Genomic DNA, 15,548 nt, shown 5'->3' with positions numbered 1-15,548 from the left:
TTAGATGCACGACCTTGTGGTTTGTCTTGATGAAGTGTGAGTTTTGAGCCAACTTTATATTCTTTTTCTTTTTTTAACTTGCATATCAAGTCACGATTTTGTGGCATTTCCTGCCTTCATTTGTCATGCTTGTTTGATTCACAGTGAATGCCACAGGGATGCAATTAATGCCCTTCATTATATAGCAGTCGCAGCAAAGTAGGCACTGTGTATTCAGAAAAAAAATCTAATCATATTCTCGCAATTTAGGAAAATAACCTGGCCATGACTTCTGTACAAACTAAGGATCAGTCGATCTCGTTGGATTTCAATTTTGGGCAGAAAGGTACAGAAACTGTGTTTGCATAACATCCTCCCCAAGGATGAATTGCAGGTTCTGGTGGCCTTTTACACTGTAGTGGAGAACACCTGTGCTTTGGCTGTTACTTAGTTGCACTTTATCATCTCTTTGCCAGATAATATTGCACTTGCATTATACTTTTTTTATCTCAGTTTGTTACTGAACGTTTGTATGGATGGACATCAAAATAAAAATTTTAAGTGAATGTGTAAAAACATCGTAAAAGCTTACTGCCTGCACAACTAAGAATCTTGCGCAACTTAGAATTGTCATTTTGCACCATGCATATGTGATGTTTACCACTGCATACTTCATCATTTATTACATTTTTGCATTTTGTGATTCATTTTCATTTTTTCAAACACATTTCACCTCATGCAAAGCTTTCTATTACTTTTTCAATATTTTGCTTGTTCTTAATTTTGCATGCTCGTGACTGTTTAATATTATGCAGGCTTTTTTATTTCTTTTGTTATCCACTGCATTGTTTTAAGAATATTGCATTTCTGTTATTGTTGTTTACAATGTTTGTTTACTGCATGTCTGCTGAAAACAAAACAGATCAGTTAGCCTTCTTCCTGCTTGATTAATTGTACTGCTGAATGATAAAGATATGCCGATGGAAGCAAAACTGTCCCATTTTAATTGCAGTGTTGCAAAATTGTCATAAGGCAGCTTTTGTCTCTTTTGGCTTCATTCACTAAAAAAGTGCTCAACAGTCCAGCACATTGCTTTCAAAGTGCAGAAAAAATTTCCACTCATTCTACCATTTTATTTGTTACAGAGAACAGAATTACCTTAAGTAAGCACAAATAAAGGTGAAAGCGCTAAGTTTCATATAAGCATACATGCCTGATTATTTGTTTTGGTCAGTCTGTGTGACATGCTTTAGAGCTGTGGCACCTCTGTCTCCTCTATGTTGCTTTCACTTTGTGGCATCCTCGTTGTCAGTATTCACTAGGGCAGGTTCATAATGCTAGTGTCAGTAGCCTCTTGGTTGGGATACGGTTGATAGTCAGACTCTTGGAGCAGTGATAAAGTATGTTTATCTCGACCAATTGGCACAGGGGTTGTAGTTGAAGAATAAAAATAATTGGTGCATGTTTGGCCAGGAACTCCAAGGTTGCAAATAGCATATTACCAATATTCTTCAAGAAAAAAAAAACATATAATCACCATATTCTGCCAGTACCAACAAATGGAGCTGAAACCTTAAAGCCAACAAACTCTGAAGGAATCGTGTACTGAGCAGTGGAAAGGCAGTGTTTAAGGCATATAAAAGAGGTGGTATGAGACGGAACTTCAAGCATGAGTGATATTTACTTGAAATTAAGAAGAAACAGAGTTGGGCAGCTCATTTAATGCAAAGAACAGATAACCAGAGGTGTAGAGAGCAACACAATCAGTACTAAACTAAGAGAAACATAAGTCAAAGTTGATGTTTGAAGAGTCACGTGAAAACCTACATGGGACAAAAGAAAAATACATAATGACACAATGTTGTTTTGTGTCTTCCTTTCATATTGTGTAGATTTTCATGCTACCCTTCAAACACTAATCAACTTGCCCAGTTTACGATACTACTATGTCAAGGTTGTCAGGTAGTTAGATGGAGCGATGAGGCTGGGAAATTTGCAGGAGTAAAATCGGTTCAGTTGATGCAGGGCAGGCAGGATCAAATACCTCAGGGAGAAGCCTTTGCCCTGCAGTGGACCTAAATAGCAGCCAAGCCCTCCTAATTTGCATTATGCTTGTGTATGTGCCTGTACAGCTGCTGCCATGCATGCGAATGTATGCTAGGGGTGTTATGCACAAATACCACCTTGGTGTGTGTGTGTTTGTGTGTGCATGTGTTCTTTTTCTTTTGTTCTTTTTGGCTCACGCACTTGGCCTGCCGTGTGGAACCCTCCTGATCCCTCCCTCAGAAGCCCCAGGACTCTGGTTGCCTAAACAAAATGTATACTAGGCAAGGTTACCTCTTCCTCATGGAAAAAAGTGAGTCCTTTGTCAAGTCTGCACTTGGGTGGCTTCCAAGGCAATACCACTGTTACTATGATGGGTACCACCGGGTTTATTGCTTATGTCGTTACGTGTATGTATTGACAGGAGCATTTTACCAGTACTTTTGCACAGGCTTTAGACTTGGAGGCTGACAAAAAGATACTCAAAAGTGAGAATGGTGGAATGAGTCATGGAAAAGGAAAGGATGGCACTAATATTTAGCGGTAGGATGCAAGCTGTATTAGCTTTGTAATAGTTAGTTGCACAGCTTGATAATTTGTAGACCTGGACACTAGTATTGAATTGCCATTTTTATTCAGCAGTTAATCAAGTATCTAATAGTGTTAATTTACATGCAAACCATCTAAAAAGAAAGGTAAGACTTACACACTGGTATATGCAGTTATTCTTACTTTCAACACTGTGGATAAAATGGCATTTACAAAACAGCCACCTTCCAATTGTTCCTTGCTAGTGTTTTACACCTATAGTTTACACTATTAAGCTCTTTGAAAGTTCCCAAGACAAGCATTAGCAGAATTTTAATGAACATTTGACTTGCATGGCTTCATTTGATGAAATAGTTTAAAAAATATGAATATACCTAATGCATTAACAATAGCTTTCTTGGTCCTTTCTCCTGCATAATGTTCTGTCTGAAATTAAGTGACAGGAAAGGTAAGCAAGACATGTGATACACGAAAAACAAAACGGGTGGTCTCTTAGTGTAACAAAATTTCTACGAAGGGAAGGGAATTTCGTTGCGAATGGCATAAAATGTTGTCGAGTTAGTGAGATCAAGAAATCAACAAGTATACCTAATGAAAAACACATATTTAAAAATGCAGCATGTGTGTAGGAGCAACTTGAAAGGGCAAATATCTACAATTTAATATGACACAAAGAGAAAGGAGTGTTAATTTATCATTTCTCTTAATACATACTCAGACATTTTGAAGAATCTTCACTCACGTGGTTTCAAATAAAAAGGGCTGTTATCTTTTTTGATGCAGGACACATTACAACAATATGGAACAAGCACTACTGTCAATACCAGAAGGAAAACCGCAAGTTCACCATGATACCGTACTCCCAGACAGTGGGCAAAATTGTAAGTACTCACCGACTTCATTTTTGCCGAGTGTATGTTATTGTTTTTCTCTTGAGCCACTGAATTTATTGAACTGGTAATTTGCTGCTGTAATTGGCTCACGGTTGCTGCACCCCGTGGTTTATATTATCTAGCATCCTTGTTTGCATGCCGACCTTTACATTGTGTTCAATTTGTACTTTGTGTGGTGTTTCAGACAACAACAGACACCTTCTGCCTCAAAGAATGCATCAGGTAATACACTAAACTTTTTTTAACAAGCATGAATAATGTTTTAATGTGGGATTTACCTATAATAGTTACACCAGATGCCTTGGTTTGCATTTCTGTAGCTGTACTTTATTTGCGATTCACTTGAAACATTTATTTATGACAGCAGTAACATCTTTAATTATAATCAAAAGAAATGTTTAAAGTACATAATATAAAATATATGTAAAGCACATAGTGTGTTTACTGACTTTGTTGTATTTAGTATATTCTTTTGCTTTGATTGTCATTCATGTAGTTTCAGTTTGATGTGCATGTATTAACCCTTACTGTAAATAATCTAGTACAAACAGACCTGAAGCCTGAGAATTTGCAGGTACCACCGATGATTGGAGATTCATAGCTAGTAGATTAGCTGAACCGAACAACTTTTGCCTTCACATCTGTGAGCTAAGCCATCGCAAATCACTGTTCTGTATACAGGGTGTCCCACGTAACTTTAGCCAAACCTTAAGAATATGCAAATTTCACATGGCTGGACAGAACCAAGGTAACATTGTTTGCCATCACATGGAGATATTCAGATTATTTCTTGCATTCTTCCTAATTACATAATTACTCTTCATTAATTAATCGACCTCTCAAACATTATAACTTGATAAAAAGTGTCAATGAGGAAATTGTAGAGCAACATGAAGAACTCCCAATACAACTTTCTCTTGCATAATACGTGCTACATAAAAGTGCTTTTTCGAGCATAAAAGAAGCCCGCGAATACACACAAAGTGCCTCAAGCGACCAGTCGCACGGCAATTTTGCACATAAACAGATCAAGACAGGCGATTCGGAACAGCGCCATGAGTTTCTGTGAAACTAAATGCACGGAATAGTAAGCGCAAGTGTCATATTCCTTCATTTGTGATAAATATTTTTGAATGGTTTGCTTTGAGATGCTTGGCAAATTTTTACATGACTACTAACTGAATAGAGAAATAATGGGAGCTGGTGAGAGTACCAAGTGGGTAGGGAGCTACAGCGTGACGGTTAGGTCGCACCTGACTCCTAGCAGGCAACCCTGTGTGGACCGCAAATGACATGGATGTTACTGAAGTTGCTTTATGAACTGCGCATCTTCAGGACATGTTTTGTGCTATGTCAATGGCGGTAATAACCCATTGCAGTGACTCGGTGGCTGTGGTGTTCTGAGCAAGAAGGCATGGGTTCAATTCTCAATCGTATTCCGATGAGCAAAGAATTAAAAATGCATGTGCGCTTAGATTCTGGTTTATGTTAAAGAATTCCACGGTGTTCAATATTAATCCGGAGCAGCCAGCTGTGGCGTTCTTCATAATTTACTGTGCAGCGTCTGGGTAATAAACCGCACAATTTTTGTATCAGCTGTAATATAGAACAATGGTCGGTTTGCTTACACATACTTTCAGTTGACTAGAACGCTTCTGGAAAATCTCTACACTATCAACAAGTATTCTCTTGTATTCATAGAAACAGCATGAGATTGATGGTTAAATAAATAAATCTTAATGTTATCTTGACAAAGATCTGGCAAAGCGATTTGATGTAATGCTCTGCAGCAGTAACTGTCAGCAAGTACTGTACATGCGCTCCAAGTGTTCAAACACTGTTGTAGATTCCTCACTTATATTTAAACATGCAAAACAGTTTAGTTCATAAGTATGCGCTTCACTTATTCATTCTTGTTAATATAGTCTTCTACTATAAAGCTTCTGTGATGATGCACAGTCCTGTCATTGTGTGATGTTTGCCTGGCCTTGGAAATTGCTGATGCTTGAGGCAGGCACTCTGCTGGTGCTACGTTGTGATACTCTGAGGCTCTGCAGATGAAGGCCATGCTTGCACCCCTTTGCAGTTGATATTGTCTTTATGTGCGATCAGCATGCACCTAACCCTGCAGAAAGATTTTACTTGCACTCTCATAATTTTGTGATGTATTTGCATAGAGGGCATGCAGACGTTCATTTCATTGTCAGTTCTGTCATTTCTGTATGAATACTAACTGAGGAAATATGGAATTATGAGAATGCTTGTATATAGCCTTTTTACTTAGAAAATGCAAACAACAATGGTTGAAATATGTTGTATGAAAATTCTTGACTGCCTTTAATGGAATATCCTTTTATCAGTTCCTTTGAGTGCGTTTTGGATTCTGGCTCTAGCAGCAATCAAAGTTGAGTGTTGCATGTGTTCTTTATACTCTCTCTCTTTCTTTTTTTTTTTTTTTTTTTTTTTTTAGACGGATGAATGACAGCATAGACAAGCGCTTCTGCTTTGACTTGACAGCATCAGATCGTCCCGGCTTGACATACACATTCCAGGCGCTGAGCGAAGACGATTGCAAACAGTGGCTCAATGCCATGGATGGCAGGGAACCTGTGAGTCACCTAGCTCCTGTTCCACTTGAAGGGAGTCAAAAACACTAGAAATCTGGGTCACAGACATGAGGGTAACATCAAAGAAGGCAGCGCCAACTTATCCCTAGGTCCCTTTGTTTTTGGGTAAAACCCAATAATGCCATATTTTTCTATGCCAAACAAGATTCCTGAATACGAGTGAACCCCAATTTCTCCCCAATGTTTGCCCTTTCATAAACGGTAATAATAAACGCAGGTGTTACCTGCCTTGGTGGCGGAGTGGTTTTACGTTTCGCTGCTAAGCCTGTGAATGTGCCAGCCATTGGGGGGGCCACATTTTGTTGAGGACAAAATGCAAAAGCACCTGTGTATTGTGCATTGAGTGCACATTTAAAAAAAACCCAGGTGGTCAAAATTAATCTGGAGTCCCCATTGCAACGTGTCTCCTAATCATATCATGGTTTCGGCACATAAAACACCCAAGTTTAATTTAACACAGGTGTTACAAATCTAATGAACGCTGCTCACCTTTTGACAAGTGGTCTAGATATATTGTATTATATATCAATATTATTACTGCATGAATGTGGTGTATCTTTCATTTTTATCTAACACTGACGCCAACACCGGCATATATAAAAATATGTACTCAGCACCTGCCAAGGCATTGAGTGATTGAAAGCTTGTTGCTTTTAGTAGCCGTGTTTACAAGAATATGACAACGAGATATTACACTGCAATTCCCACACATCGCATATCTGAAAACAGCAGTGATGTGCTAAGAAGCAATGCAGCGCTGATGATGCTCTGCATTGTGAACAGTAACGCTGATATTAAAAGGTTGTTTCCCCAGCTACATTATGTTCAAAGAAGAGCGGCTGACTTGTCTAGCTGATATTTCATTCATTTGTTTTGCTAGAGCATATATTGGGAACCAGTAAAACAGGGTGACGACAGACAAGCATGAAAGGCCCGACAGGTCTGAGATGGACACAGAAATGGTTCCAGTGTGTATGATAATGTATGTCAACAAGGGCTTATAAAAAGCATCACACCTCCTGTAAAGCATGCTCGTGTGCACTACTTTTTCCATTAATTTTTTTTTTTTCACTTTGTTAAAATAGTGAAGAGAAGAAAGTAACCAAGGGATCCCCAAACCCATCTTCATTTGTTGTTCTTGTTCATATGGTTTCTTTTAAATGTATTAATAATGCCCGACAATGTGGATTTGTAAAGATAAGTTCGTGATATGATTTGCTAGCACGAGAGCTCATGCGTGACATTCCCCTCCTCTCGCTCTTGCCCCTCCCCACAAATCAGTTGTGTGAGAGCAAATGCCCTTTCCCTCAGCACCTTTGTATTGCAAGTCCCGTCATCTTCCACTACCAACCATGAAAACAGGCAAAAAGGGCAAAGAAAGCAATTTGTTTTTAAAGAAAAGTACTTTCAGAACTAGTCACCCTGCATTGAGTACAATTTGATTTATTTTTGAAGTGCAGTAATTGAGGTCACACACTTTGACACAGAGCGCGAGTTCAATGAACATACTCGCTGGTTTTGCAGAGAGTTTCGCTAGGTCTTCTCAAGTCTGACAGGCTGCAAATGGCACTAATGGCAAAGTGGACTTGCTCGAAGTGACACTGAACTTGCCTGTCTGACTTGGCCAGCCAATTGTGAGGAAACAATGTCCACTGTGGTGGCTTGGTGGCTGTAGCATTCTGCTACAGAGCTCAAGGTCGCAGGTGTGCTTCCCAGCCAACAACACCACCACACTCCAATGGGGACGTATTGCAAACATGCTCTGGCACCATGCTTTGTGTGCAAATTAAAGAATTTCAGGTGGTCCAAATTAATCCACAGCCCTCCACTACATTGTCTCTCATAACCTGTGTGTTGCTTTCCATCACTTAAATTACTCATTCAGTCACCATATCAATCAATCAATCAATCAATCAATCAATCAATCAATCAATCAACCAGAAAATGATGACAGAACATTGAGTGTGGTGTGCGGTATATTCAGAAGTGCCTGCTAACCGGGGTTCAAGAAAAGAGCAGAAACAGTCTAAATTGATGTTGCCAGATCACCCTGTCAACAAATTATGAAGCAATTTACTTAACAGTGTATTGGCAGCACGGGGGACAGATGTTGCATTGGTATTGATTTGCTTTACAACTCTTGCGCAGTTTATTGTTGTGTGCTCCTTGGAAATGTTTTTGTGGATGTTATTGGCTGCACCAGACAAGACCTTGTTTTGTTCTTGCAGACAACTGCACCACCAGGACGAGCCGCACGGCAGGAAGGATGTGAGTAGCACTAGTGTTTTTTTTTTTCTTTACTTAATGTAGAAAAATGTTATAACGAGCACTTGCTTGAGTCGTCCAGGGCTTTGGCAAACGTAGCTCACCTGCACAGTTTTATTGATACTAATATGTTTTTGTATAAGTACAGCTCGTCCATCGTAGCTATGCCTGCTTGTCATGTTTCACACATGAAAACACATGAACTCTTTGGTCACACATGAACCCTTTGGTTCCGTACATTGATCAACTGGTAGCAGCATTATAGTGTCAGCATAAAAATTTAGAGGGAAATGTTAGCAGGACGCAACTGCTTCATGTTGCAGGCTGTCAGTATGTGATGCTCATCCAACATTGACAGATAAAGGGTAATAAAGATGTGGCTATGTGCCGTTGCACTCCTAGTGATTCCAAATTGCAGGTTTGATGTTAAAGGGAAAAACACAGAATCATAGCATGCGGCGAGGCAAAGCAAAGCCAGTACGTGTATCGACACACCGACTGAATTTCACTCTATTATCTCCTCAGTAAATTGCACTTCTGCAACTTTGTCTGGAATGCTGTCAGTCTTCAAAACACAAAATAATTATTTTGGTCACAGGCATAACAAAAAAAGCATGGCAGGGCCTGATTAACTAATTAACCAGGTGGGATTGCATCGGCTGTAATCTCTGTGGAGGCTTTACGGTTTGAACAAGTGTTTCACCCTTAAGGTGGACCCAGGTAGCTCTGGACTCATTTATGCTCCTGACTTGATGCTTTGTCTCTTATAATCTTAGCACTTCACTCCATTTGTTTTCGCAGAGCATGTTCCCTCACTGTGTGCCTCGTGCAGCATACTCTCCTCCTTTCTATGCAGGAGCTGCCAACTCTCTTATATGCCTTCACCAGGTCTGCCTCGATATAAATATAGTCTCCACTCCACTTAAGCTACCCTATTTACTCGAATGTAGGTTGAGCGCTGTATATTGAACTTGCAGAGAGCTAAAAAGCTATACCAATATAGGTCGACCCATATATTTCTAAAAGAAATGGAAGCCTTGAACATGACGCACCTTTATTTACCGTAAGCTCGGCTGCTAAATCTTGCTAGTCAATGCCACAAGCTGCATCTTCATCGGTACTGCCAGAGCAGCCAGCCTAGTTGGATGCTTCGTAGGTATCCTTGGCATCCCAAACAATGTCGTCCTCGGTGCCGTCGAATGCATTGAATAGGCAGCACTTGGCTATAATGTGTTATTGTTTTAATTATTTAGCTCACCTAGTAGTCGCTGTAGTCCCTCAGCAGTTATTTTGAGTGTAACCATGGTTGCCATTGTAAATTTATGTGTACTTCAAGGATTGCCCATTGTCAGTGAATGGAAAAATTTAATGAAACGCTGATTTTTTGCTTGCAGGCCTGCTAGATGAAACTGGCTTTGCATTTGTCCGGAGCTGCATTGAAGCTATAGAGGCAAGGGGCTTGGAAGATCAGGGCCTCTATCGAATTGTGGGTGTGAATTCAAAGGTTACCAAGCTCACACAGATGGCATTTGGTGAGACTTCTTGTTCTTCATAAGCTCTAATATTTTGCTAGCAGTACTGGAATACTGGTTCTGGATGTCATGTTTGTGCAGTGCAAAAAAATGTGAGATTAAGGTAAATTTCACATACATGCTGTCACTTCTGTTTGATTACCTTTGGCTAAAGGGCAACATAGCTTTTACAGATCATAATGTCCAGTTAATTAAACATTCTTGTGATTGTGCCTCAATTACCGTAAAATTGTAGTACTTCTTCAGAAGGCATGCTGGACTTAAACGGCCCTGCACCAGGGCAGACAGACAAGCGATTAGTGCAAATATAAAGCGAGGTTGATCATGTCTGCAAAGTATCATGTCTGCAAAGCATTGCACTGCTCTTGGAGGGTCAGCTCTCCTGTTTCCCCATGAACAGTGATAACATTACACGAATGGCATTTCCATGTCACATGAATGCTTCCTACAGTGTATGAATGGCCAACAGCAGTACAAGCAACTCACGGATTTCCGTGAAGCACAGAATGCGCGAGGAGACTACTTTGCCTCCTCGCAACATTTCGTCGCAACATTTCATTTGCTCCGCTCTTGGCTACTATTAAACCCTTTTCAAAAATTCTTGCAATAGAACACTCCTCGGACAGTGCTACATCTTCTAGTGAAAAACCTAAATATCTTACAAGGGCTGCTAAGAGAAGCCTTTAACATTTGTACCTACATTATTCAGTTAGAGGTTATAGTTTAGGAGTTGTGTGCATGATTTCTTGCTTGAATCTAAAAGAGGCAGTTGAAACTATTACTTACTCTGTTGAATGACTTGGAAGTTCTGCAGCATTTTCTTGTAGCCTTTAAAACTTGTACATTCATCATTCCAGTCTGTATTTTTTCGTTTGATGAAAGAGTCATAAGAGAGTAGTGTGGACCATAACTTAATAAGGTTTGTAAGAAATTGAAAAGAAATGAATGTCAAATTTTCAGTAATATGTGTTTAAACCACATGTAAAATGCCAGCGTTATGCTAGTTGAAGTTCTTCTTCCCTTTTCTTTCTTTCTTTCTTTCTTTTTTTTCTTTCTTTCTCTCCTTTTATTTGACAAATTGTGCTTTTTGCCGCACACAGTACAGATTGGACCAACAACTTGACCAGCAGATTGATGTGTTTTCTTAGTTTATCATTTATATTGGTGCTTTTGTTTTTTGCACTCTGCAGACCCAAAACGAACGGAAAACCCTGATTTCATGAACTCCGAGGAGTGGGAGGTCAAGACAATTACGAGTGCGCTTAAGAATTATTTCAGGTAAGTGTATTGCAATGCCTGCTATGCACGTGCTGGACTTGTAGTGTAGACCTACCTGCTTGGGCATGTTAGCAGAGCAAATGGCTCTATGTGCTAATGCTTAACATCATAGTTTTGCATACATGGGGGCTTTCAGCAGAGGGAGATCAATTATTGAGTTGTAGTGGTCAGTTTCTCTATACCAGTTATACGAACAGTAGGAACATATACTGAAATGTGGAAGTGTTTTGGCACCGCTATTGTTTCATAGGGAATGGGCTGGCCTAGTTGCCACAGCACAGGGAGTTTTGCAACTCTTACCATTATTAAGCATTGAAATTGATTGTCTTAATAAAAGCTGAAGTTATGCTTACTGTTGGATCTTTTTCTGCAGTCACACTTGTGAGGCTATGGTAGTTAATTTTTAGGGCTTAACAGCATATATCATAACTGTGGCATATTTCGATCATGGGAGCTCATACTAACATGCTAAACACTGAGGTACAAACAGTCACCTTTCAAATATGCCTTTGCAGTTATCAAGCATCGTCATCTTATTCAGTAGAATTTCAGATATCCTTTGTCTCTTTTGAAATGTTACAAGATTTTGCTGTTTCCTTTGTGTAGAGACAAGCATAAGAACATTATGCAACTTTTCAAGTTTCACATAACAGTCTGTTGTGTTGATAGGTCTGTGAGTGTACTCGATAAAAATACTTTATAATGCTGTCTTGTGCTTCATTTCACCTAGGCATTTAATCTCAAGCTGTGATTTTCTGAGAACTCTCACACTTCAGCTTTTACTTACTTTAAGAAAATTCTGTTAAGGTGTCGACAGCTCTTTTTCATTAACATATGCTCCATACTAGTATGTTGTTTTCTCTTGGCTACATGCCATGCTGTGACCTGCTGCTTTTTAAGCTTTGTTTCCTTCACCTCTGCCTGAAATTTGCTAGAGGTGAATACAGTTATGCGTTCCTGTATGCCAGGACAATGCCGCCAATTGATTGAGCATCGTGTGGTGCATCCCATAGCCAATAATTTCCTGTGCCTCCTTTCAGAAACCTGCCTGAACCACTGATGACGTTTCGTTTGCACACTGCCTTTATTAGCGCAGCGAGTAAGTCCCCTTGCTCTGCATTAACAAACCCGCTGCTGGCTGCATACAGCTCGCCCTGTGCCTGCATCATGCAGGGCTGTAGTGCTTCAGAGAGTGGCCATTGCAGTTTGATGTTCCCATCGCAGGCTGCATTCTCTGGTGCAGTGTTTCTCAAACTTTAGTTTGCGTGCTCCCAGAAGTTGCTGAGACAATTCTAGGGCATTCACAGCTGACGTGTTACAGAGACATGCCATTGACAGGCATTGTTTATCAAAGGCAGAGCAAAACAAAACTTGCAGTTACCATATCCTTGCATGTATGACCCACATTAAATGTTTAGAAAGTTTAGTAAGTTTAACTTTCTTTGTTGCTGAGTATATATAGTAGTCACTGGAAGCTTTTGTAGTTTTGTACCAGCATAGCCAGTGACGAGTGTAGTCATAAATAAAGTGCCTCGCAATGTGGACCAGTAACAAGTATATTCATCAGCTTGCTTCTAGCTGCAGCTTTCAATGATACTAGGTGGCTGCACTTTTCATTGCTAGTGGATTTGTGTGTAGTATTCCTCTTTATTATGGACTGCTTAAATGCTTGCATTGGAAACATGGCTGCCTGTGCACCGCATTTCTGAGAAATTTCTAGGAAATTCGGTACTGCTATTTTCATCCATTTTTGCGATATGGAAAGTGTTAAGTACAAAGTGGAGTAGGGTGGAAAGGGTCATATACGAATCCTGCTACAGTCCAAGCACAATGGTGTGCGCATTTTCTTAAAGGCGTGCATACAAAGCATGCATACGAAGCATGCTTTTCTTTTCATGCTTTTTGGTATTTAAGATTAGTGCAGGATCCATAGAGAGACCATGACAAAAGTTTGAGAACCACTAGTCTGCTGAAATGGTGGCTCGTAAGCCTTGACTTATTTATGCTGCAGAGAGTTCTAATTATAGTTTGGTACACCAGTGATGAATAGTTCATGTAAATCTCAGATGACGCCTCCATGCATTTTTCAGCATTGTTAATTGCGCCAGCCCTTAATTAGTTATGCATGACACATTGTAATGCCCTGCACTGTATGTCTGTTGCTGTGCTGAGGCTGTTTTTTGCATGCCTTTTGCAGGCAAGTTTGAGAGTACTTACACAATAAATCTCATTTGTTTGCTCTAAGCTAGTGCAAGAGTTGCAGGACATACTACTACAGTGTGCCATTATGTGTCATAGTATTCTTTTTGTAGTTTCTAGTGGTCTGGTGCTCATCTATAAATTGTAAGTTGGGATTGTTTGTAAATTAAGTTGTGCTGTTGTTCTCAGATCAAGCTATGGAAACATTCACATTGCAAGCAATTTAGTACCACTTTCTGATACACAGAAGTGCTTCGCACTTATTTTACCAAAATTATATGTAAATATGTAAATATCGCATATTTTAACATCTAGGAAATGTAGCGACAAACTAACATTGTCATTTTTTTTAACAAGGAGTTTATTTTATGGCTTTGTTAAGTAGCCTGGAATTGCATAGTGTTATACAAGGTGACAAGCAAGGTGGAGAGGTTCTGTGGCAAGTCTGGTCACTGTGAACCCATGTTTTAAGATAGTGTTTCAGTTTTCAGTAGAACCTTCAAACCTGAGATTAGACTTGCCACGGTGGCTCAGGGGTTACTATGTAATTGCACTGCTGAGCAAGTCACAACCTCTCCAAGTGCACCTAATATCCTGGCGTAGCACCAGAACATTTGCAATTAATAACTTAATGAAGTAGACATGAACTGTTACTGCATGTATTCTTGCATGCATGTATTACATGTATTCTGATGTACTAGTTCTGTGGAAACCCACAGGGTGGAGAGAAGTAATTAATAAACGGAAAATCAGACATCCACCCGTTCGTAGCAATAGCTACAAAGGAATCTGATTCTACAAAGTCTGATTTTCCCTTTATTCATTACATGTATTCTGTGGGACTTGCTATATGCTGAGATGTCCATATGGGTTGTGGGACCATAACTTTTAATGAATTGCAATTTAGCACTACAGTGTAGTTTGCAGTAAATACAGTAGGCTCCATTCAAAGTGACCATGAAGGCAGCTTGGGAACTTGTTAATCTAATCAGAAGTTTGCTTAGAAGAATCTGCTGAAGTTGTGGGAAAATGAATGAAAATAATTTGCTTTAGCTGCATCGCTTCAGGCTATTGAGCTGACTGTTCATCCTATCGGAGTATGCAGCTCAATAGAGTTCATATTAAAGGGAGTCTACTGTGTTTCTCGTAGTCTGTGTTTCACGCTCAAGTGTCCCACCTGACATGCCATTTTCTTGAACTTGGTTTTAGAACAAGAAAACAAGGCCAAAAGGACGGCAGCTATAGAAGAGCTAGTCTCTCAGCTGCCACCTGATAATCAACGCATGGCTGCACTGCTGATACGGCACTTGCAGAAGTAAGCTTGATTGGGTTATCAGTTTCCTCTTTGCTTTGATTCCTATAATTAAATGTAATAATGTCACAGTCAAAACCAAATCTTAAGAAATGATATTGAACTCTTGATCAGCTCTTCATAATTACCAATGAATATGTAGTACCCGCCATGGTTGCTTAGTGGCTATGGTGTTGTGCTGCTAAGCACGAGGTCACGGGATAAAATCCCAGCCACGGTGGCGGCGTTTCGATAAAGGCAAAATGCAATAACACCAGCATACTTAAGTTTAGGTGCACGTTAGAGAACCCTAGATGGTAAAAATTTATCCGCAGTCCTCCGCTGTGGCATGCCTCATAATCAGATCATGGTATTGGCACGTGAAACTCCAGAAATTAAAAAATAAACAAATCAGTCAATCAATCAATATCTGTGAATTCCAAAGGTTAGAATAACTCATCTAGTCAAATGGTGGACTTTTGTTGTTAACATTTTGTCACAGGTGTCTCCTTACCCAGTCACCCTGTCAATGAACTTTGTAGCAAAGGAACATTGCAAATAATTAATTCTATATTCATTTATGCAATCAGTTCTGGTGTACATAGGGACAAAACACAGTGAGCAAGTTTTTTATTTGACTTTGTTCATTGAAGATGCCGTGGAAGCATATGTGGTGTCGTTTGATACTGAAGGCTGCAGGAAGGTTTCAAATCAAAATACAGCATTTTCAGCATGGCTTGCCACAGAGTTATTGTACTATATTTGCTGTTCAATTTGATATCTTGTTTTCATTTGCGGTAGGTATCATTAGGACACAAAAGAAAATTATTAGGAACACTAGGCTTTAAAAGTTTGCTGAAGGCTCATTTGATAAGCAAGAAAAAGGTAAGAA

At 39.6% G+C, this 15,548-nt stretch overlaps 1 protein-coding gene across 2 annotated transcripts in view; it reads left to right on the top strand.

Moving 5' to 3' along the window:
* Graf (GTPase regulator associated with FAK) overlaps positions 1 to 15,548 on the top strand; it is a 59,928-nt gene that overhangs the window by 22,730 nt on the left and 21,650 nt on the right. For both annotated transcript variants that reach the window (XM_065426855.2, XM_065426854.2), the window contains exons 10-18: positions 2,266 to 2,335; positions 3,355 to 3,452; positions 3,649 to 3,686; positions 5,935 to 6,073; positions 8,320 to 8,359; positions 9,751 to 9,888; positions 11,079 to 11,166; positions 12,207 to 12,265; positions 14,575 to 14,680. In XM_065426855.2, the coding sequence (XP_065282927.2) occupies positions 2,266 to 2,335; positions 3,355 to 3,452; positions 3,649 to 3,686; positions 5,935 to 6,073; positions 8,320 to 8,359; positions 9,751 to 9,888; positions 11,079 to 11,166; positions 12,207 to 12,265; positions 14,575 to 14,680 (776 nt within the window). The remainder of the gene's footprint in view (positions 1 to 2,265; positions 2,336 to 3,354; positions 3,453 to 3,648; positions 3,687 to 5,934; positions 6,074 to 8,319; positions 8,360 to 9,750; positions 9,889 to 11,078; positions 11,167 to 12,206; positions 12,266 to 14,574; positions 14,681 to 15,548) is intronic.

Source organism: Dermacentor albipictus, chromosome 3 (assembly GCF_038994185.2).
Source record: "Dermacentor albipictus isolate Rhodes 1998 colony chromosome 3, USDA_Dalb.pri_finalv2, whole genome shotgun sequence".
NCBI classification, from domain to species: Eukaryota; Metazoa; Arthropoda; class Arachnida; order Ixodida; family Ixodidae; genus Dermacentor; species Dermacentor albipictus.
The sequence above is the reverse complement of the archived record's forward strand: the minus strand, read 5'-3'. Positions and strand labels throughout refer to the sequence as shown.